The sequence below is a fragment of the Melozone crissalis genome, unplaced genomic scaffold (assembly GCF_028551555.1).
Source record: "Melozone crissalis strain CALT ecotype California unplaced genomic scaffold, PUWL_Pcris_2 ptg000006l_1, whole genome shotgun sequence".
Lineage (NCBI taxonomy): Eukaryota > Metazoa > Chordata > Aves > Passeriformes > Passerellidae > Melozone > Melozone crissalis.
The window spans coordinates 8140084-8164978 of NW_026535784.1; the positions used below are offsets into that span (position 1 = coordinate 8140084).

General features: G+C 41.2%; 1 protein-coding gene across 8 annotated transcripts in view; it reads left to right on the plus strand.

Moving 5' to 3' along the window:
* Positions 1 to 18342: 18342 nt before the first annotated feature.
* Positions 18343 to 24895, plus strand: part of LDB2 (LIM domain binding 2) — a 212099-nt gene continuing 205546 nt past the window's right edge. For all 8 annotated transcript variants that reach the window (XM_054295547.1, XM_054295550.1, XM_054295548.1 and 5 more), the window contains exon 1: positions 18343 to 18635. In XM_054295547.1, coding sequence (XP_054151522.1) covers positions 18504 to 18635 — 132 coding nt within the window. In that variant the 5' untranslated portion in view covers positions 18343 to 18503. The remainder of the gene's footprint in view (positions 18636 to 24895) is intronic.

Sequence of the window (24895 nt, forward strand, 5' to 3'; positions counted from 1 at the left end):
AAAATATGACAATAATGTTTTCCAAACGTTTTTAACTTCCTAATTTTTTTTTAACCTAAGACTCTGCATTGCATGGAGCAAAAGTACAAATATTGTCCCCACCTAAAAGGAAGCTTGTAATGAATGAGTACAGCAAATTTACAAGTAAAAAATAAATAGCAAGTCGCATGTGGGGAAAGAGAAAGAGACACAGAGACAGATGGATTTATATAAATTCAGCTTTTAAAGTAGTGGTTGGTTGGGGTTTTTTAAAATTAAATAATTGTAAGCAGTAACCAGCTGTAGTATTATTCTTCACTGTGTAATCTGCACAGTGAAATGTAAACAGGGGGTCAGGCTCTCCTGTGGCCATATGACCCTCTCAGCAGGAAAAGGGGGCACGGAGAGAGGCTGTGCACAGAGAAGCATACAAGGATATTCATGAGCTGGGAAATTTTGCAGCAAAAAATAGCTTTCCTGCATAGTCAATGGTGCATAGCGTTCGGTTTAAAAACCCTTATTAAATTAAGAGGAGCTTTCTGCATCCCCCAGCCTTTGCTGCTGCTGCTGTTTGTACTTCCATAATATTGTTGAGAAAACTGGGGCTTAATATCAACTTGAAGGTTTAGAAAAATGCAATAACATTCAGATACAACTTGATTACAGACCAAACAGAGATACAGAACATGAAAACTGATATGTCTCAGGAATCTAGCTCTTCTGAATCTCTTTGTTCCTTTAAAAAAAATTATTTCTTAAAAAATAAATGTGTATGTCTACATGAATTCCTTTGTCAAACAGGAAGATGGAGGGATTGGCAGCTAGGCATTCTTCAATTTGGTAATTATCTAATGTTTTCTGTTCTTTAAAATTATCTTGTTTTTCTTCCTTTATTTCTTCTCCGATTAAAAGGCTCAGCCCTTCTCTTGCACTCTGATCATAGTTCTCATGCTGTGTATTTAACACAGCATATTTTTTAATTCACAAACATACTCTTTCTGTCATTGCTATAGCTCTGACTACCTTTTTGTTGTGGTGTAAACCTCTTTTCCCTGCGGTATGTTTATGACATAACAAACCTTTATTTATTTCTTCATTTATTATTTTAAAAACCAATACAGCTTTCCACCCGAAATACCCATTTTTTACATAACCTTGAGATGCCTATTCATTCTTTCTCAGGAGGAGTTCAGGGGAAAGGTGCAGCACCCCTCTAAATCACAAATGAAATGAGTTTGTTGGCTTGAATAGTATTTCTCCTTTCAACCCTCACACATTTCAGTGCATTCCATTAGTCATTGTTCAAATGAGGCTGTTTTCTGACCCCAGAGGCAGGGGAGGAGGGAGTTTGGGGCTTAAATGAGTTTGCCGATCAGTACATAGAGGCACATTGTTTCTCATCTTATATTTTGCATGTTCTGTTTACAGAATGTAACCCTGGTTCCCACCACCAAAATGTTTCAGGTTTTGAGCATACTGTATGTTAGATGCAGCTAATTTAAATAAATGACTTTCACATTTAAGCAATTAAACCTATAATTAGCACTGTTTGAATGAACTAATCAGCTAATACCCTATGACACACGGTTCTTTTTTCTCTAAATATTTTTAAAGGGAAAGGAAAGAGATTTATAAAAAATTATAGAAGATGCAGTAAAAAAATAAGCTTTGGTTCATGAAAATTAAAAAACACCACCACAAACTATTTAGACCAATGTTTGCCTTGTGCCTTCCAGGGAATGTGGAATTATGCACATTCATTTCCTCTGAATTCTGGGGGAAAGACTGCAATAAACAAAGTAGTGAATCTTTTTTAAAATGAGGCTAACTTCTACCACTGTTGTATGTTTTTAATACTTGAACACACTTTCAGGGGTTCTCTGGGCTCACTGTATTTTAAAACGTGTCCATACATCTAATCCAGTGGTAGGAGAGCTGCGTAAGACACACCCTTGGGAGATTCCCTCTGACTGGCAGAACTTTAGCTGCTCTCAGTAAGATGGAAATTTATTAGGAGGAAATTATCCTGGTGTCCTCTGAAAAACAGCATTTCTGATAAAAATCTTGTTCCCTGACAGAAGTCTAACAAGCTACATTTGTTAGCTGGTTTCACTCCTTAGATTCATCTGTTAATTTTAATTCTTATGTTGCACTGCTGTGTATTTATGTTCTGAGGCAGACATGATCTATGTGTGCACACTGGAGATTGAGATGGTGGTGGTGAGAGAGCACAGAAGTTTAGGAGAAAGTTTCCTTTTTTTCCTTCCCCCCCCCCCCCTCTACTTACAGGGGAAGCAAGCCCTTCCATTTTTATCAAATCTGGAATTTGTGGATAAATGTGCTTCTTTGTGTCCCTGTTGCTATAGATTTCTATTACTATAGAAATAAGCCTAACTTACCATATATTTTTTTCTTCTCTTCAGCACTGTTGTCCCTAAATGTCATAGTGCCACACATAGGCCATATATCACATGCCAAAATTTTACTTTTTTTTCCATTAGAACACCATTAAATGTCTTCAAATGTGGAAAACAGCTTGAACACCCTTGAGTTGTTAAACTCTGCCTGTTTCCACAGTACCTCCATAAGGCTGGGATTCAAGATCCTTCTCTGCAGCCTAGTTTTCCCTCAAGTCTACCTCACGTGGGGCTGAGGCTAGAAGATTTCTGAAGAAGGAATGTTGACTTTAATAAATAAAACTGGCATTAGGAGCCCCTCTCCCAGCATTATGACTTACCAGAGTCAATAGGTATGCAGTGGTCTGTTCTTGCAGAGCAAAAGGACAGCAGGAAGATGGCTCATAGTCTTTACTGGTTGTAAGGCTCACCAAACTTAAGTGAACTTGTTCCTCTTCCTTGGTGCTAACTGCCTTCTGAAAGTACTTTTTCATCTGTCAAACTTAGGGTAAGAATTAGTTTAGATTTTGATTATTTTTGTCAAATATTTTGGGTAGAGTAGGAGAGAAAAAAGGGGTCAGAGGAAAGTGCTGCCATACCGAAACTTTTAAAAATACAATTAGATTCACCCTTGCTTTGAAAGTCTCACTTCAACTGGGAATTTTTTGGTTTTGTTTTTTTTTGGGTTTTTTTTAAGTAAGAGAAAGGTATGCTACTACCCTATGCTACCAATACTGAGAAGATCTGGGTTTAAACCATTTGCTTCAGAGAAGAAACTTGCACCTCAGGCTTTTACACTTTGTGTTGAAGGATTTCATCACCCAGTCATTTCCCATGGTGATAGTCTTTTCTGCCTGATGCTTCCAAATATTTCCTCCAACTTGGACAAGGGAAAAACTTTATTTTATTAAGATTTAATATAATTCTGTGGCTATGCCTCTTAAAATCAGGTATGGACATCTGAAGCACTGACAGTTCTCACTGCAGATGAAATCTGAAGGACCAGTAGATAGATGACCAACAGCCCAGGAAAATCAAAGCCTACGTATTTAATGCTGGGCAACTAATCACTGAGGCACTTCAAACTTGAGGAATTTACAAATTTTAGCCTGAATCTTGCTATGTTTTGGAGTTTATATGCAAAACCAGAAGCAGCTATGCCCTATTATATAGCAGAGGAATTTGTCAGTATAGAAAGAGGTGCCTCCATTTTGGAGGTATATTATAATGGTGAAGTTTCTAGAAGAGATCATGAGAAAATAGATAATTTCTTATTTGGGCAGCTTTGTGGAGTGAAGTGTAGAGAATATGATATGACAGGGCTGGCAAAATTCCCACATGGACTGAAGAACCTTCCTCTATGATAAGAAAATCCTGAGCACTGGCACTCAGCACCAGTAGAAAGGAGGTGGCCCCACAAGTCACCCACAGGATCATGGTCAGTCTTGCAGAAGTTCTCTGGAATCTCAACTATGGTCACTCCAGGCTGCAGATTAACTGGACCTTTTCTTAGTGCACATCCGCTGAATCTATAGGTTGGCGCACTAAAGGCTGGCACACCAAAGGCCTGCTAGGGAAATTCTACTAAATTACTCTGGTCATAATTTCACAGATTTGGAACAAAGTGTTTTTGCTACCAGGTAAATCATAATTTCTTGAGCAGAATGAAAACGGGAAAGACTTCAAAACTATTTAAATATATATATGTGTGTGTATATATATATATATATATATATATATATATATATATATATAATTTAATAATGTCTGTATGATATAAAATTATGGTTGTTCTGATTAAGCATTGATAGCAATTACCTGTGAATGCAATTCTTTAAACACCAGGAAATATCCAGCTAAAACAACATAACTACCTCCTACACAGCACTCTAACCTATCACTTTGTTAGGGTCTGCGCCTCTCCAGTGCTGTTAGAACAGCTGACCTCATGCACCAAGAATTATATCTGCAAAAAGATTCTAACTACCATTCTGGTTGGTTCAAGGTTTAAGATTCTCCTTTGAAACGTAGAAATGTTATTTTCAAAACTATTCTGCTTGTTGTTTTTATTCACTGTTTCCATGGCAGAGCTGAAAAACTGTTACAGCTGTGTTTTGGGTGGTCTATTGTATGCCACTGTTGGTTTTGATTATTACATTCAACACTCTCTTGGTATGTGTTTCACTGTCCCACTGTCTCCACATAAATATGGAGTGGTGCTGCCTCCACCCGTTGTTTATTCAATTGCTCTGGGTTACAAAGCAGGAAACCCAACTTTTTTTCCCTCTTCTGCTTAGGGGGTTCACAGCTCCTAGGAGCATGCCATAAACACTAGGTTATAGCTCAATATTTGAGAGGACATTGCTCTGCCCTCCCCTCAGGAAAAGTTGCGGAGTCAAATATAGAACATTGAAGAGGCAGCAGAATTCAATGTCCAAGGGACAATGATGGCTGGCTGAGATGAGGACACCAGGTTTCTCCTGGTCACATTAAAGAAAAAAAAAAAAAAAAAAAAAAAAGAAAATCCGAAACCTCCACCACTGAAAAAAAAAACCCAAAACACCCCCAAGTAATGTAGAAGGACTGATCTAGTCTAAGGTATTCCTGGCGTGATTTTTAAACATGATCTTATACAGACTTGCTAAAGTCAATCAGGCAATACATGGTACATTTGCCTGGAATATACTGCCCAGTGTAACTTTCAATAACATGAGGTTGAATGTCTGAATTTGAACATTGCTCAAAAAGATGTGATTTATTAAAGGTTCATAACCCTCAAAATTGAATTATGAATAGTTAAAATACCAACTACTGTCTGTAAAATACACACATCATTTGCTGCAGAAAATATAAAAAAAGGGAAAATAAAAGACACAGAATTGTGAAAATTAGTGACTGATGGTGTAAAATTAATGATTACCTGTAAATAAAGGACAGTTGTAAATACAGTGTGTCTAAGCTGACCAGAAGAACCTGTCCTGTGCATCAGCTAGCCTGGATCAGAGCAAACTGAAACCATGTTGGGGCCTGTCCTCTCCTGCTTTCAATCAACTGGCATTTGATCTCGTGCAGATGAAGCAGGACCTTGCAGCCTGGCCATAAGAAACATCCCTTAGACACCTCAGTCTTAAAGTGTGCTTAGGACAGTGAGACACGTGCCTGGAATCAGAAGTAACTGATGCCCTGCAACAGTCAACAGAAAACCTTCTTATGCCGTGTATTTTTCTTAACTATGTGATCTCATGTGGTTTTAATTACTTGACGTAATTGTTCCCATTTTATTTTGGTATTTCTTTGTCCAGTTTTCACCAAGAATAGAAAATATGCAAAGGCAAGATTTTAAACTCAAATCACAATTCCAGACGTTTGGTGTTTGTCTGAAACTCATCTGAGCTGTCTGCATGTGTGTCTCTACGTTAGTTTGGGCAATATTGTTAAATGAACTTTTTGAATGTAAGATCATCAGTCACTGATGTAAGATTAAGTCATTGTTACTTGTGAATTATTAAAGGGTTCTAAAATTAGGATCAATTCTCATGAAGGAGCAATATACAAGATAGGACACATCCCCCACAATACCACTAAGCTTTTGTATTCAGGAGAAACAGAAGCCTGCAACCCACATGGCTTAAGAGTAGAGCTGGAGTTGGTTGAACACCTGAAAGGGCATAACTCTGGGTTAAGTGGGGATGCCCACGAACCACATACATCCTGCTGTGAACCACTGCCTCCTCTCTTTCCTCTGGCTATATCCAAGTCTTGAATACATATTTCAAGGAACTGTGACCTAAATTGAGATGATTGATCACAGTAGCAGTAGAGTAAACTTTCAGTATATCTTCACATTGACAGTGAACCTGGTATCAAACTTTAACCTGCAGCACTTTGCTTTCCTATAAAATAAAAATATTCCATCTTAAATCACTTCCTTTTCAGAAACCTAAACAAAACCATAAAGGCCAACTTTTCCCCCCCTTTCCACTGATTTCCATATAATTCCAAGTTTCTCATCTCTGGTTTCTCATGTACTCCCCCTTACCTTTCCTGATCTCCCACAAAACCTTGGCAGAATACCAGCAGATCTGATAGCTTCTTCCTGGCTGGCTGCCATTACCATATTTATGTCCTTCAGGGTTTTCTGTGGGACTGATGACGCACAATACATCACTGGGCTGCTGTGACCAAACAAGGTTTGTGTGCTGCAGCTTCCCCCAGCATTTTGCCAGAAGTGCTGAGACCTGTCAAGGGGATGAAGAAAGATGAGTAAATGTTGATGAGGGATGGAGGAATAGTGTTGAAACAGAGTAGATGTTGGGTAGGAGGAGAGGTCTAAAAACAGTGGCAGGGGGAAGAGTTAGTAGGCGTTTCAGAAATATCTGAAATTGAAGGGGAAACAGAAGTATTCTGGTACGGGATAAGTTGTAAGGAATGGACTTTGAGAGGGAAACAAAAATTGGGAATTAAACAGAATAGATGAAAAAGTTGAGCTTGTATGGGGAGAATGATGATGCTCCACATAGCATGGGATGATGATGATGAAGAAGAAGCTTCATTAGGATTTAGCATTTTTGTGTCTATGCCTTTGGATGAACTGAACTCTAGTTTCATTTTTGTGTCTATGCCTTTGGCTGAACTGAACTCTGCTTTCCAGCCTTTGTGAAATAGCCTGTCCCTTGCTGTGGTCCATCACTGAATGAGTGTGAACCAATGCATGATGAGGATTATGTCTACATGGCAGGATAGGATCCCATGGGTGAGCCTTGCAGTGATGCTCTTACTGTGCGTTGGGAGAGCAATGGGATGTGCTGCCTGCCCCTTTACCTCACTGCCAGCAAAAGAAGACCTGGCTTCATGAACGGACATGTAACTGGAGAGACATCAGTCTGAACAGCTGGGCAATCAGTGTCACAAGCACACTGGAGAGTGTGTCTGCCTTGATACTCAGCACCGGGTTCCACTGATCCCATGCTCTCATGGCGTGTAGGAATAGGATTTGCCTATTTGTGTTCTGTAGGCACACAATATGCCTACAGAAATGCCATTCTGAAATTAGCAATAAATTATGTCAAGCTGTATGCATGATATATGCTCCCAGTTTCTTACAAGAAACATCATTAACTTAAATTTTAGGTTGTTAAACTTCATTTAGCACCATCGTACCCTGTAAAAATTCAAGGCTGCTAATACAGTCACTCAGCTCACTATTCCAGTCTCCCCTCTCAGTCTCACCTCTTAACTCTTTATCATAATGAGCAGTTTCTTTGAAGAATGGTTGTGGGAGATGCATGACAACCCGAAATACATGTAAACAAAAATTTTGGAAGATGAGGCAAAGGGGTCTCTCCTTTTTATATTACAGCTTCATTGCCTCACTGAGACTATGACAAGTGTAATCTCTGCCTACGTAAAAGCCTGCTTTTCCCTAAAGATTTTCCCAGTGACTCAATTTGATTGTTTTGAGTCAAGGACATTAATTTGAATTTGAATTTTAGGATTCCCAAAGTGTCAAAGGCTTAAAATTGTGCCAAAGCACATATATTTACAACTAAGACCTGGGAAGAAAGAATGAGGTAAAAGCAGTAAACATACAGAAATTAGTCTGGGCAAGTTATCAACAATAGGACTTTATTTTCAAATATTTCCTCTGTACAAGTTAATAAAAATGAAGCTTAAGTATTGAATACTTAAAACAACTATTACTGCTTTTGACTTATTTGCCATCAGATGTGCTCCCTAAAACTATATAGAGAATCCTGAGCCACCAAACGGAAGTGTGACTGAAGATCATATACAAACTAGCTGCCATTTCCTTGCAGAGGGAATAGTAGCAGCAAGGACTCAACTGATGGGTATATCTTTCCATGAACTTGACTACACACACTGGTCATGTGCTCATCCTGACACCCCTATCCACTGTTGTTTTAATTACTTCACTAAAACACCCTCAGTGAGCTTAGCTGTGTCTGGCAAACACTGTGGTCTGGCCCATAATGCAAAGAGCTTCAGAATATTGAACTGTTCATCAAAATGTGAAATGGTTTAAATGTTGGGGTTTTTTCAATGGCATGTTTCAGTGTAGACCGAACTCTTGTTCTGTGAACACCTCCTTGGTTTTGATCTCTATGCAATGCATATTACTAAGTAGAGTGTGATTATAATGTATGTATATACATGAAATACAAAAGTTGTATGAAGACTTAGAAAATTTTCAGTGCTCATGCTGCTATTGCAAAAATGTCCTGTAATTGTCCTTGTTATGTTCATAATTCTTTAGCTGACTAAATGACCCTTCTCACACACTTTCATTTATTCTTCTCCTCAAATCTTAAGATGACCAGTTTCAAAATGCAAAAAACTAGAATACTGTGACTTAGAGTCTTAATGCCTGAATTCAGTCCAGAATTTCATATCATGTTAAGGATGTTGTTAAAACAATTACAAAGTTATTTTTAAAATAATGGACATTGTTGGGCCTCCCTTTCTAGCTAAGACATGCAGATCCTGTGCTAATTGTACTTGCTTTTTTGGCTTTTGCAAATTAACACAAATGTCTTGCTGGTTAATTTAGAGGCTTTTATCTTCCCTCCAAAATTTCTATCTTTATTGGATTCACATCTGTAGTTTTATTTAATGTGAACCAGATGTTGAAATCAAGGCAATGTTTACTAAGATATTTGCACTGAAGAAGGCATGCTACAGAGTTGTGCCAGTTCTCTGGGTGTCAAGAAAAATAAAGTGTTCCGAAGGTTTTTTCTGTTTGTCTAATTAGAACCAAACTTTCTAATCAATAACTTTCAAACTTCAAACTTCCACAAGCAAAGAGAAATGGGAAAATGCACCAGAATTCCACAAGATGTTGTACTGCATGCATAAAACATTGTGTTTTTCTTAAAATGGTGGGATTTTAGTGCACCACTATACCTGCAATGGGACGATGCTGGGAAGACAGCAGAGACCAGATAGCAGAATGCACTCTTAGAATCAGAAATCAAAGCTAGCAATGAGGGTTGAAGGTGGGAGATGCAGCTGCTGCCATTGATCAGCTGGCTGGTGGTGCCCTTTCTCCAGGAGAGACAGTGGCTCCTGATGTGGACCAAGTTTCAAGTCAGAGGGAGCTCAGATCTAATGCTTCTCCGGAGATGTCAATATCTTTCCATGCTCCCTGCAATACGTGCATACCAGACGTGTTTAAAATGCATCTGTTGTGTTTTAAATGCTGAATTAGATCCATGTTCATTTTTTTGGTCATTGTTTGCATATATATGTCACTGAGTAGCACAGCAGGAAGGTATGAGATGTCAGAAGAACAGAATCTATGAGATGGAGTGGATAAAGATGTATTTAGTATGTATTTTCCTTAGCCTCTATTTTTCTCTGCAAACTCATTATTCACTTAAAGGAGAGGCACAGCCAGTCTTTCGTCCTCATGAGCTGGAACATTTTGCTCTTGCAGCATAATCAGATTTTCCAAGCAAAACTCCTGGTTATTTCACTCACATTTATGCAGCCCTATGAGGCCTTGGCAAAATTCAAGCACTGCAGAGCATGGTAACATTTCAAATTATAAAACTTAATATGATAACATGTAGTTAAATTTTAAAGACCAAATTAAAAAAAATTATGTTGTGTCTACAAAATATGCATACAGGTAACTGATTGCATTTTTCATGTAATAAGTATGCAGTCTAAAGCAGTGGAAAGAGTACCTGAAACAGTGGTATCCAGAATCTCAATGGATTGTATCCTGCATGCTTTCATTTCCTGACAAGTTTGGGCTTGTGTTTTGCAAGCACAAAGGTCTAAGATCAAATTAAGATCAGAATACTTATGATATGTCTTTACCAAAAAAATGGAGTATGAATTATAAACATGAAATAAAAGACAAAAAAAAATCTTTGTAGTAAATAATATTTTTTCAATATAAATTTCTTTATGCAATTGGTTGGGACTTTGTGTTAAAATAACTGAATAAATTAAACAGAGTGGCACTGCATATTTTGTAGTAAAGTATAGCAGTTGATTCAAAACAACATGGTGGATGCAGCCCAGGTTTTGGTGGGACCTTGTTTCAGTTACATAGTAAAGACATAGTAACTAGTTCCAGATTGGTTTGAAATTAATCCCACCTTGGTACCAGGCACAGAATTTCTCCTTGCGTCATTCCCTTCCACACCAGTTCTCCTGTCCATCCCTGGCTTGTTCTGCTTAGTACGTATATCTCTGCTGTGCAAGATCCAAATGCAAATCCTTAAGTCATACTTTCCTGAGGTATAACTACATTTCTGCCATTGACCTCCTCAGTCATTCAGCCCTCCCTTACCTTCCATGTCTGTAAAACAGGGACAGAGACCTATATGCAGGAGTTTTCTCATAGTGCTAATCACCACAGTGTCTCTATGAATGTTTATAAAGTGCTTTGAAGATGAAAATTGCCAAATAAGCTAGGGATGATTATTATAAGTTAATGAATAAATTTCAACATGTATTTGATTGCCAGGTAATTCAGAAGGGAATCACCAACCCTACCCTCTCTTCGAAGAAGAAAAGTTGACAGTCAGCTAGTTGCTAATTAGCACTCAACTGAAATGCCTCCAAAGCTGAGTGCTCCCAGTTGAGTCCTTTAAAAAGTAATCTTTCAACTAATTGAAATATGCTGGAAGTTGAGCAGTGGGTGAGGTGTGTAACAGGTAAATTGGTATGGTGGAGTTGGTTATGTAGAAGGAATACTAAGCTTTTCTAGGTAGGAAAAGCCGGCCAAAATGAACATCTCTGGTAATCACCAGTCAAAGCAAGAATCTCTTTTTCATATTTAACATATCTGTTCTAAGACCCAGGTTAGGGAGGAAAGGTTGCTTGGAGAGTGTGTTGGAGCCTAGTGTTGTTTATTTCTTACCATATTAAAGGGGCAGTTATCATGATTCTTGCTTTGGACTGAGACTAAAGAAATTTGAAATAAAACATTGCCTAATACATTAAAGCTGAGTGACTGTGCCACCTGCATTTAATTCTTATTTAGCTTGTCTGTAAGGGAAACTAGAATATGAGAAAGCGGCTCAGATGCTTCAGGCCCTTTTCTCTCTCCTGACCTGTCTGATTTTTTGCTGGAGGGTCAGTCTGCCAGACCATAGTCTGCTCCTGCAGCCTCCCCCACTTTTTTGGAGATTTTTCTTTGGCTGTCTGCCAATGCTATAAACCGCAGCACTGTCTTCTCTGCTGCTGAAGGCTGTTTTCTTCCTCAGCCGCTGGGAGATGGCTGCAAAAGGCAAATTACAGGAATTTCATCCCTTTCTTTCCCCTGTTTGACTGCTCTAGATTCACCATCCTCAGCACCACTTCTTCATACTTTCTTCAGGGGAAACACTCCCAGCCAAACTTGCTGAGCACTTTGAGTGGAGAATCTCAGTTGTTTCCAACAGTCCTTCCCAGCATCAGTCTCCAGTGAAAATCCATCCCAAACTTCAGCAGCATGCAGCCCCATGCAGGGGGTGGGGGAGGGGAAACCCAGTTTGTAGAGTGGGAAGCTACCAAGGCAGGTATGACTCATGGAAAAGGAATTCTGCTCCACAAGGAGCTATGGGCAGGTATGAGCAACATGAAGGAAAAGGGGAGATGGAACAAAACAAGACAGAAGTGCTCTTGAAGCTGCTGGATTCTCAAAAGCAGCCTTCATTGTGTCCTCAGAGATTCAACAAAATCAAGGTATACTAAATCTCTTTGCTGTTTTTCTAGTCTGGAAGATGCTGTCAATGGACAGATATTCCTTGGTCTCCTGAAGCTGCTGCAGCCCAGAGAAGCTTCCCTAGAGGTCAAGGGCTTAATAATATCACACTTTAGACCTCTTACTCTCCTCCCAGCACCTATTTCCCCTAACAGTAGTCCCCCTCACATAGTCACAAAGTATTTTGTAGTTACAGCACCCAAGTGTGATGCAGGATGGGTGGAGGCTGCCCAAGTCCACTCAGGAGCTGCACTGACAGCATGATGAGGAGCAAAATGAAGCCACTTAGGCTTAAAGCAAGAGTCTCCTGTGAGGCGAGGAACTGGACTGCAGCTGGGAGCTCCTACAAACCAGCATCCCTCTGCAATGCCACAAGGGGAGGACACTTAAACACACAGCGCTGGCTTACCACAGCTTAATCAGAGAGATGGAAAGTCAGTTTGTCTGCTCTATCTTGGTGGGTTTAAAAGGCCAATCAATGTAACATCAAGGTAAGATTTTCACCACACCAAGTTTGTTCCTTTACATCCCCTGCTCTGTCTCCTTCAGGTACTGTGCAGGACCTAGATGAGTAAAGCAGACAGACTGCTCAGTCAGGCATGGGCAGGCTCCTCAAAGACTGCTTTCAGCTGAGAATTCATAAAGTTTCCAGACAAAATTAAATATCCATTTTGATTGAGGACAAAGACATTGTGTACACTGAAGAACTCAAAAACATTCAAAATCCCTTCTGTGTTATCATCAATTTAGAAGTACTTCTAGCATCACTAGTGAGTGCTGGAGCTGTAACTCTAATTTACTAGGATTAAATAGGGAAAGAGAATTCTTAGAATTTTCATTTGTATTGAATTATAATTACATGTAATTTATGCAAGGTAGGCTTGACTCTGCAAAAAGCCTGAAGCATTTAAAAGATGTGAACCCTTCTTGCCACACTCCGAAATACAGTAGTTTTGGTGGTCCTACTTACGGACTTCTTAAAAACCCTTCTGATAAAAACAATCATGTCATTCATTAATGACAGCAAATGAAAATTATTACAACAAAAATAAAAGGTAATCTACATAGAAAAATTCTGGAAGTGTACACTGAGCTCAGTAATTTTTCTAACAATGGATTGAACAGATTTATTTGGTTTCCTGTCCACAAATTATCTGTGAAAGGGCAATGTTTTCTGGAATATATTTTTATTTCAATGTACTAATATTTAATGCAAACAAATTACAGGTTCTACTTTTGCTATAAATTGCAAGCATCTGGTACACTCTATTCTATAGCTGTAGAAATGAATGGAAGTAACCTGAAGCCTGTCAAAATCTGTGTCTGAGCTGTGCAGTTGAGTATACGTTACAGATGGTTGGGTATTGCTGGTGGTTCTTCATTGTGCATCCCAGCTTTTGATAAGTATATTTCATGTAGTCACTCTTGAGCATTCACAGGAAAACAGTTTTGTTCTTTTACCTAAGGCCACTCCATCAGAACTCTTCAGTACTATTTGGCTTTTGTATAAACAAAGGATATGAAAATGTAGTGTTGTTAGTTTTTAAAAAAACAATCTTGTTTACTTGAGCATTCTCAATATTCAAGTACTTGTAGTTTCTATGTCTTCATATGCTATGTGTCTTTAACTAAGCTCAGTCTCTCCTTTACTGTCTTTCAACAGCTTCAAACCACCTTAAGTGTATCCTTGTAAACCTGATTTCTGACAGAGACTGAAGAGTCAACACATACTAGGGATAAATACAGCAATTACACCTATTTTCAGCTGTATTGCTTTTCTACATTATTATGATTATTATTACTAAGCAGTTATTAAAAATAGAGCTGCCTTCAGAGCTGCTTCCATTGTCAGCCTGGCAGGGCGAGGGCTGTGCCTGTGGCAGGGCGAGGGCTGTGCCCATGACAGGGCTGTGCCCGTGGCAGGGCTGTGCTCCAGGACGGTGTTCCTGGGCTGTGCCTGTGGCAGGGCTGTGCTCCAGGGCTGTGCCGGTGGCAGGGCTGTGTTCCAGGGCTGTGTTCCAGGGCTGTGTCCTGGGCTGTGCCCGTGGCAGGGCTGTGTTCCTGGGCTGTGCATGTGGCAGGGCTGTGTTCCAGGGCAGGGCTGTGTTCCAGGGCTGCGCCCATGGCAGGACTGTGTTCCAGGGCAGGGCTGTGTTCCTGGCTGTGCCTTTGGCAGGGCTGTGCTCCAGGCCTGTGCCTGTGGCAGGCCTGTGTTCCTGGGCTGTGCCTGTTGCAGAGCTGTGCCTTTGGCAGGGCTGTGCTCCAGGCCTGTGCCTGTGGTAGGCCTGTGTTCCTGGGCTGTGCCTGTTGCAGAGCTGTACCTTTGGCAGGGCTGTGGCAGGGCTGTGCCTGTGGCAGGGCTGTGCCTTTTTGCCTGTGGCAGGGCTGTGTTCCAGGGCTGTGCTGGTGGCAGGGCTGTGCCTGTGGCAGGGCTGTGCCTTTTTGCCTGTGGCAGGGCTGTGTTCTAGGGCTGTGCTGGTGACAGGGCTGTGCCTGTGACAGGGATGTGTTCCAGGGCTGTGCCTGTGGCAGGGCTGTGCCTTTTTGCCTGTGGCAGGGCTGTGTTCTAGGGCTGTGCCTGTGGCAGGGCTGTGTTCCAGGGCTGGCCCTGGTGTGCTGGGGCAGTGGCAGCACAGGAGCCCTCCCAGTGCAGGACCCCCTGCGCCAGCTGCTCCAGCATGGACAGATTGCTCATCTTTCATCATTCATCCTTTCTTGCTCCCTGCTTTTGTTCTGGAAGTTTCTGCTCTTGGTTTTTTGTTCTTCTACCATAGTGAAAGTGGCTACTCAGAGGTGCTACAGGCATCACCGAGGTGGATGCAGAGACAGAGGGTATGCCCCCTTCTGCTCCACCAGACCCATGCTTTCCCCCGAAATGAAGAGAAATTATCCTCCTGAGCTGCCAGGTGTCCTTGACTTGCGTGGGTCCTTCTGTTTCTGCCCAGGAGAGGGCAATCCAGCACCCAGGCAGCAGCCAGATTATACCAGCCCTCCTCTGGGGTGCCGAGGGACGATGTGGTGGTGAGTGCCTTGCCAGAGGGACACAAAACACGGCGCTGTGATGGCTGGTGGGGTCTAATGGCACACTTCCAGCCAGGTGGGAATCACAAGTCTGTGTTCTGGTCCCTCTCTGCTCTGGTGCCTTGTTTTGTGCTCATGTGCAGCAACCAGGCAGGATTAGGTTAAGCCAATGCACTGTGCAGGTTTGGGGACTGGGGAACCAAGGATGTGTCCCAGTACCTCCTTCCTGGCCTCCAGGTGCTGGTGTAAGTCTCACCACTCTGAAGTGCAGCAGGATTTGCATGTGCATACGCCCACCTAAAGACAACTCTGCACATGGTTTCCTTATCTGTTGGTAGCCATGCCTATGCACAGGAATAGACTCATTTTCAGATTTGGGAAGACTAGTCTCTTCCTCTTGTTTTCCTCCACCTCTTTTTTTCCTCTGCTCACATTAAACTTGTTTTCTTGATTAAGGAGTTTATTGAGTTTATTTTATTTGAATCTTGGGCCAGACATTTGCCTTTGACCCCTGTGCCGCTTTGGGTAGCAGCTTGATGCCAGTGGTGCAGGGGGTTTGCAGCGGCCCAGGCAGTGGGGCTGGCTGCATGCCCCCTAACCCACGCCCCCAGAGCACACACAAAACTTAAAAGGCAGCAGATCCAAGTGGGAATCGAGATGACACTGTCAGGATCCCTGTAACTTTATGTTCCTTTGATTCTGCCTTCTGTTTTACTGTTCTGCACATCACACTAGTCTAGATGATAACAGGCAACTAGAAGAGCTGCCGGAGCCTGTAATTAGCAGGCTCCTACCCTGGGACTTGGTTCTTGCTGGTGGGCTGTAGGTGTGGGATAATTTGCCAGTTAATCAATGGGAATTATTAAAATATCACTGCATATTTTTGCTTTCTGCTAGACCCATACACAGAAGCTCTTATAAGGGGGTTGAGGGGAATATCTGGGGTTTCTACTCATGAAAGCAAATTCTACTGCTCCTTCCTTTCCCACCTCCTCAGCCAAAATAAAAATAATAATATAATTGCCATGTTTAACTTCAGTGAAATAGTGACTTTTAGCTTAATCAAAAAGCCCTTAAAACAGAAATATCTTACAAGCTATGCAAAATTCCACCATTTTAATTACAGAGAGCAGTGTGTCCTTTCTTAGGCAAACACATTATATTTTGGATTTGCTTTGCAAAGAAGGTAAAATCCATAACTTGGCAGATTTCTGGTTGGGTTTTTTTGACATTTTTAAAAGTATGTCGTACTTTGGCTATAAATACTGTGTTTATTAGTGCTGTAACTCTATTTTTTCTGGTCATTTTGGGTTTAAGTTTTAAGGTAGCCTTGTTGGGATCTTTTTAGGGAACAAGGTAGATGCAGAGAAGTTTCCTTGTAGGTGTGTAGCCATGCTACAGTGTTTTCTTGGGGTCAGCAAGCCCTGGCAGAACGCTGCCATAGTCCCTGCAGCACTGCTGAGCCAAACATTGCACATGCTATTTATTAAACTCAGCACCTCCAGTAATGGTACTGGAGTGGCAGTGTAGTATTGCTACATAGCTGGGGTGCTCTTAAAGAGAGAAGTGACATTCCTCATGTATTATCTGTTGTCTCTGTGTTTAGTGACAGAAGCTGTGGGAAGTCTATAAAAACAGCTCAATACGTCACTTCTTATGGAAACTGTTATTCCATAAGAACATTCAGAAATAGTTTTGCTAAACAACTACTGTTAGGGGAAAGATAAATTATGATTCCGATCAGTGGCCAGTAGAATATGAAGCATGAAATTTCATATTTTATCCTGAAAAAAGAGGTCAGACTTTCCAGAATTAGCCAGGTGCCAATGAAAACTAGAATTTTTCAAATATCTCTTAAATTTTCCTACAGTCAGATTTGAATTAAATATTTGACAGTGGGTAAAGGCATACCATGCTCAAATATTTTTCGGGATTATTACAAAAATTTAGAAAAAGTAATGGCGTGTGCCTTGATTTCCCCATCTGTGAAATGGGCGATCCCGCAGCGCTCATGCAGAGCACTCCGACTGAGAACCGTTGTGGCTGCAGCTCATTGTTATTCTCTTAATCATATTAGTTAACTAAATCTGTTCCTAGAGTGGTTCCATTTGCTTGAATGAATTTACATGAGAGATTAATTCAGCGCTGTTTATTGTTGTTTTTACATTTATTCAGTACTGTAAATAATGCCTGATACTTTACAGCTGTGTATGAGGACACAGTCTGTGCTTCGAGGACTTTTTCGTACAGGTAATTTGAAGGCTCCCCTCCTAGACCTGGCACTTTCCCATGGAGCACATGAGCCCATTTTGTTTATTCTATATTTTTAGGACTTTTCGTTCACGTGGTGTCCGCTCCCAGCACTTTCCTGCAAGTATGATTCAACAGATAAAGTTCATCCCTCACCTCCGAGGGGTGATCTCCTCCCCTTGCCCTCCCCTCCTCCCTCGGGACCCCCTCCCCAATGTTAGCCATTCACTGGCAACGCTCTCTAACCGCTGCTGGATTGATGCCCAGCAATGATCCCAAAATCCGGGAGCAGTCTCCCACCTAGCTGCCGTCGCCTCCGCGCCGGACAGCGGCGTCCAGAACGCCCCATTTGTGTTGGGCTGACCCCCGCCGAAGGGCACTGCCGCTGCTCGTCCGGGGGTCCCGCTCTGCCACCCGCCCCTTTGTGCTCTCCCATTTTCCGGGAGCTTTCTGCGTCTGGCATCCGAGTGCTCTCCATTGTGTGAAGTGTGGCGTGCGGGCTATTCTTTGTGCCGTGCCCCGGGTGCGGCCCCGGCCCGGGCAGCGCGGAGCGGAGCGGCCGCCCCGGGCGGGCAGCGGGCGCTGCGGGCGCCGTCGGGCGCGGGGGAAGCGGCGCTGCCCGCGGCGGGATGCCCGTGGCCTGTGTTTATGTATTTTGTAGTAATCACATTTCTGACATTACCCGCGGGGTGATTGGCTCAGGCAGCTTTTAAACCACCTATATGCTAACGAGCCCGCCGCGGCTCCGGCGGGGGCCTGCGGGGGGACAGCGAACCCCAACCCGCACCTCTGCCAGGCGGGGAGGGACGGGGGGGGGGGGATGGCATTTCTGAACTAGTCGGCAGCGCGGACAGGAAATGACCCCTCCAGAAACTGCTGCTTTAAAACCGAGCGGCGGTGCCTGAAGCTATCCAGCCTCCCTCTCCGTGTCTGGAGCCTGAGCGCTCCCGCTCCCCCCACCCCCCCGCCCGTCTCCGCCGGAGCGGGCTCCCACAGCAGTCCCCAGCCAGTGCGTGCAGCCTGGATGTGTGTGTGTGTGTGCGCGCCGCTACTTTGTACTGTGAAGAACACACAGCCCATGTGCTCTGTATGGATGTTGATGATACTCTGTGTAGCTTGAATCTCTGCAAGCAGGCAAGATGTCCAGCACACCACATGACCCTTTCTATTCTTCTCCTTTTGGCCCATTTTATAGGAGACATACACCATACATGGTGCAACCAGAGTACCGAATATATGAAATGAACAAGAGGCTGCAGTCGCGGACGGAGGTAAGTCCCCCAGCCTTGTTTTCCTGTGCATGGACCGTGGTTGGTTTCAGCCCGAATTCCAGCTGAAGCGTCCCACTAGACAGTACAGTATATGCAGGCATGAACCCTAATTAATTTAGTAGTTTAATTGGGTAATCCCTCATTATGTTTCCACGCAGAGCAACTCTTTGAGGAGATACCAGCTTAGGCTGAAATCATGAAATTACAGTACAGCACTTCAGCGTTGATTATAATGCTGGTCTCAGGAAATTTCTTTGCCTTAGTGTGTTGTTTGTTCAGGATCCGTCCTGCTGGCATTTGCAGCTATAATATTGTGAAGTATTGCTTCGGCTTTTGCACAAAATTAATTCTGGAATGTTGCAGGTTTAGGGGGAGAGACGAACATTTTGGTTCTGTTCTGTGAACTCATTAAAATGAAAAATGGATGATAACTTAAAAGGGGAGCAGAGTTTTAAAAACTTATTCCTAGGCTACTCTTAAAGAACACATGTTTGGGACAACCGACAAGAGAAATTTGTGTTTACATTTAGAATGCTGTTGCTTTTAGCAAGAGAGATGCTCAGTTCACTACTTTATCATATAGCTGTCAAAAGTACTCAGTAATGTAAACTACGTTCACTGTTGGTTATGCTTTGTAAAATGTGTTAGTGGTTTATATACCCTGGCTTCGAAATCCAGATCAGCCACTGCAAAGAACATACTGAATGGGAGGGAGAAATGCTTTTGTCATTAAAAAAAAAAGAAGAAGAAAGAAATACTGGGGGCTGCATCTTGTTATTTACATGGTTAAGGAAAGCACACTTTTCAAGTCTAATGTAGTGAAAGTGAATCAGTCTGCATTTCTGTCCATGTGTCTGTGTTTGTGCAGCAAACATTCTTGGTGCTGCAATTTTTCATAGTAGTCTAATAGTGGTGCCCTGAAAAGACTTTTTAAAAGTATGAATCTTTTATAGTAAACGGCTTTATGTAGTGCCAGATATCTGCCAGGTTTGTGACACGCAGCGTGGTAAAGGATCTCAGGTTGGTCTGTTTGTTGTGTTGTGATTCTTTAAGATAACATGAGGTTATCATAAAATAAAACACACATGCCTGAATTGTCAGCTAAGCCACGGAGAATCTGTGACGTTTAATGTATATGATACAGCTAACGAGATGTGACCTGCTTTCTGATTGGGCACCGCCACGGGGTAACTGCTTTTCCATCACTGTTACCACTGCCAGCCTTGGAACGTTGCTGGGGAGCAATTGGTGATTCACTTTGTGCTGCCTAAAAACTCCAAGCAGCTCTTTGCTCCCAAAATCACGGCAAGTGTTTGTCAGTTTTGCCCTAAGTTGTTGGCTGCAGAGGGTTGCTGCCATTTATAATGAGGGTTTGTTTGCTGCTGCTTGTTTGTTACTGTCTTGCAACTCTGTTCCTTACATTCCTGTACATATTAATGTAATAATTTATAGACTTTTTCAAGTGAGAAGAGCAAATATGTATCACTGAGTGATTTCTTCAGGGTTTTATATACGACCTGCTCTAAAAGCTCTCAGTGCTAACTTAGCCTTTTTACATATTATTTTAGTGGTACTTCTAATACTTGACCAGTTCCTGATTGTAGCTCCTTTTTGGATGTTACACTAGAAAAGTTTTTGAGGGACTTGTGAAACAACTTTCCCCTCCTTCGTTGCTGAGGTGTGCTGAATTAAACTTCAGCACCTTAAATTGCAATTTTTGCTGCACAAATTCAGATGGATTGTTGTGGGCAAAAAGCAATAGCCCACTCTTTCTTGCTAGGAGTGCCTTGCTAGGTTTCAGCAGCATTTTACTTTGACAGTCAGTATTTAGTTAATGAAGGCCTTATGCTCCAGCATTTCTTTTATTTGCTCAGAATAAAAATTCTTTTGCTTTGTGATTGTTCAGTGTTTACATTCTGGTTCTCTGTTTTTTCAGTTTATGAGCTCAGTGCTGTAAGCATTGTTGTTCATTGAAATGTGTTTTTTAGCTAACTTCATTTCATCTCATTCATCTTCCTATGAAAACTTCTCCATAATAAACAAACAAAAATATTAAACTAATTTCCTGGGACACTAGAGTGACTACATGTAGACAGTCTGTAAAGAATAATTCTGGCTTTTTGGGCAGGTCAGAAAGTGGAAGTTTCACATTAATTTTATACACTTCCAAGCATGTTTGGGATTGGTAGGTGAAGGCTTCTGGAGCATGTATAACTAGCTCTAAATTTTTTGAATCCAGAGCCTGGTATGTCACGGAAGGAATGTGCTTGTGCTGTGGGTGATACAGGATTGCTGCATGAACGTCTCTCTTCAGGCAGTCTTTGGAATAATGTAGGCAATGGTCTCTGAAGGAGGCTGCTTGTGCTCTGTGAGCCCCAGGGGGTAGGTGAGCACAGGCAAAGCAGCTTAAGGCGAAAGGAATTACAAAGAAACTCTCCAAAAGACTGGGGGTAGCAAGCTGGCAGATTCCACATGGACCCAACTTGTGCAGAGGGACAGTGGCAAATGAGGATGCATTAAAAAATGGGAAACTACAGCCTTTATCCCAAATATATCCATGGAAAGCCTTTGGGATTTTACTGGTTGCATAAAACATGAAAATGTTCTTAATAACCCTGTAGAGCGAGATTCTCTACTGTCCCTTGCAGAGGTGGAAATTCCAAGGCAGAGCAAAACATATATTATTTAATAAAGTTGTACAGGGGATGGATGGGGAGCCTATGGAAGCAGCATCTGTATGTCATGTCTATCTTTTTCTCCTCTCCCTTCCCATTGTAGTGCTCCAAAGCTTGCAGGTAGGTGAGAAATTATTTTAAAAAAAAAGAAAAAAAAAGGCAATGAGCTGGTAGAAGCACCATTGGGGAATCCACCACAAGCCATTCCTACTCCTGCTCTCCCAGCAGCAGGGTCGATGGTTTGGGGAGGTAGAAGTGTTCTCAAAAGGCCTCAGGGCCTGGGGACCCTTCCTGAGAAATCCTTTGCTTCCACTCCAGTTTCTGTCAGCACTGGTGGAAGGGAATAACAGTCAGTGTGAGGGATGTGCTCGGTGTATTAAGCAGACAAAGTACACAGTGATAAAGAAAGGTCATTTAGATGCAGCATAGCTATCTTTGTTGTTGCTGTTTTCTTTAGGAAGAAATGGAAGTCATGAAAGTAAAGAATTAGCAGCTTTAGCCTGTGCTAGACGTGCAAACTTTTGCTCTCCAAACTTCTTATAACTTTATGGGCTCCTCAGACAGAACCTACAACTGCCTTTTTAAATTCAGGGTCAGTCTTAGGCGAGGAATTCCAATCACACCCAGGCAGGGGGTGGTTTTATGATGTAAGTACTGGCAAAAGTCCACCACCTAGCTAATTCTTATGTGATCTAAAGTAAATTAGGGAGTCTGAGTTACTAAACAGTCTACAGGAAAACTGAACCTTCGTTAGAAGTTGTTCAAAGAAATCTAATATGGTAATAATTTTTTCTAAATTAATACATGCTTTTTTAATAATACTTTGGGAGCATCCAGTGCCACTTTGTAATGCACCAACAATCCCTATTTAAAGAAGTAAAATGAATATTTAAATGTTTAATAATCTCTGGCAGATATAAAGATAAATCTTGCTTACTTCTCTCATAGTTGATTAACTTCTGGTTAAACAAAATGCAGCTGTTTCCTTGCTCTGTGTGTGGTTTTCAGGATTTCATTCCCATTCACTCATACATGGTTTATCTTATTTTTTTTATATCTGTGTTAGTTTAACATTTCAAGAAAGGAATCCTGTTGTGGCATAATCAGCACTTTCTGAAGTTCTAGGTAGCAATACACAACATAAGTAAATGTCTCTGTTTTTCATAAAACTTGATGTTTAAAAAGGCACCTCTTTACCTCTTTGATGTTGTAAATCCTTTTCTGTTCTAATTTTTAATCATTTGAAACTGCTTACACTTAAAAGAAAAAAAGGTGATTATATCTTCTGTATAATTATTCAGTAACATTACAGAGTGCTGTGAATAGATTACTTAAAGTTGCTGACAGTTTAAAGTTTGAGGCGTTGCTTTATTGTCAGTAATCAAAGAAATGTATCAAGCCTTTCACTTGTTTATTTAGTCCCCTGTATTGTTAGAACTTTTGTGTATCACAATACATTAAATTCACCTGTATCTCTCTCTGTCACTACAAGAGATTATGCTTTACATCACCGTTGGATGCAACACGCAGCTTTCCCTCTGGCTAAGGGAGCAGTGTTTTTAAGGGTGACTAGAGACCTTGATTAGTAGCATATTTATTTTAAAGACAATCAGCTTAATCAAATGATGTTAAACTTCTATTAAACTGTATAGTGAATTTAACAAAGATTTCATGATGGAAAAATGTATAAAGAAAATTAAAAGGAAAATAAAGGAGGGTGTATGATTATTTAAAAGCTGCTAAATGAACTGGAAGCTTACACAGACATTCATACGCAACCAAATATTTAATGAAAATCAAAGCAAAACAAATTTTCTGCAGTTTAATGAAAGTCTCTTATTTTTCTTTCTCACATTGCTATCTGATGAAATAATCTTCTTCTTCCTGATGCATTTTTAATAGATTAGTCATAAAAATCTATGTTGTGACATCACATTTGTTCGCCTAGCAACTTAGTATGGCAAACAGATCTCTCATATTGGGTACATAAGTCTGAGTTTGTCTAATGAGTTTGTTTTGTTGAGGGGAAAACACACAAACTTCTGTTTTAAAGTAATTTTGAGAAAATATTCTTTCACCCACAAATATACTAATACTTAGCAATTCTAGGAACATGAGTAAAGTATTTTGAGAGTACTTATGAACCATGCTTTGCTGAAACTAAAAGGTCAGTGTTAAAAGAAAACCCTTGAATGCCTTTAGGCAGACTCTGACTTCAGAATGGATTCAAGGCTCTTTTTACTGATTTTCTTTTATTTCATACATGTTTTCTATCCGCTAAAAAAATTCCAGTTGCAGCTGCTTTCAATTAAAATTGTTGCAAACTAACAATTCTTATGAGGCCAGGGGAGAAAAAAAAGACTCCACTTCCTTTACATGTTGATCCTTAGCTTACGATCAGGGATATCTTGCGACTCCTGCCCACTCTCCCCACCAAAAGTCATATAATAGAAGGGAAACTGCAAGCATGCTGCATTTGGGGGTAGGGGCTGGTGAGGGTGGAGAAGGAGTCACTGCAAAAGTGTAAGAATGGGTCTTGTCTGCAATCATTCTGATGCTTACTAGATAATTTTCTATAAAGAAACCTTTTCAACTCTTCTTCTTTTTTTCTTTACTCATTATGCCATAAATCCACTTAGAAAAACCCCTAAACTTTGTCTTTCCCTGATGTAAACAAGATTTACTATGCAGATCCAGTCTCAAAAATAGAAGCTGTTGGTTAGTGAGAAAGAACAAAATAGAGATCATAACAAGGAGTCAGTCCTGTGCTATTATTTAAGCTGGAGTTTTGCCTGCAGTAAGATTGTAAGATCAGATAAAAAAGAAAATAATTTGGGTTTTGTATATGCATTTTCTTTGTTTAAAAAGGGATAAGATTGCTAAACTCTTTGCAGTATTTTTTAGCTGGACTTCTCACTTCAAATGGTATTTTTTTTGCATCTCTTTGCCAGAAGTTGCATATCTACTATAAACACGCATTTCAGCCATGCTGGTTCTTTGTTCAGTTGTTTCCTCCATGAGAAGAGCCTTCTTCCCTGCACTATGCTGTGTAAACAGGTCAGGATAGAGCCCCGCTTTTGCCAGGTACTCTTTTCCAGAAGTTGTTGCTGAGCCACTTGATGCCTTGGAAGGGTGATTGTGGCATGAACAAGGTTGCCCCAAAGAGGCTGATGAATAGTCTCCCAAAAAGCCTGTGGTAGGGCAGGACATGTTGGCCAGTTCTCAGTGGTCCTATTTATTACACAAAATTAGTAGTGAAAGAAACATCACCAAATCCCTGGCTAAAAATCTTCTCCCCTAAGCCTGCACCTTTCTTTTCCCTGGTACATTCTTTCTGGTTTTGGTTACTGTCAGAATTTCAGAGAGAAGGCAATTTATGGTCAGAATACTGTTTCTATCACATTGTGGTTGACAGCCATGCCCTACTCAACTAAAACCTGAAAATTATTGATCTAGGCTGAGTAGTCCACTTGGGTACTTCTGAGGTAACAGGGAATCAGCTAGACCATCTGCAGAACTTGAACCTCAGTTTGGGAACAGCTGATACCTCTGGAAACAGCTCCAGTACTTGAATGCCTTAAAAGA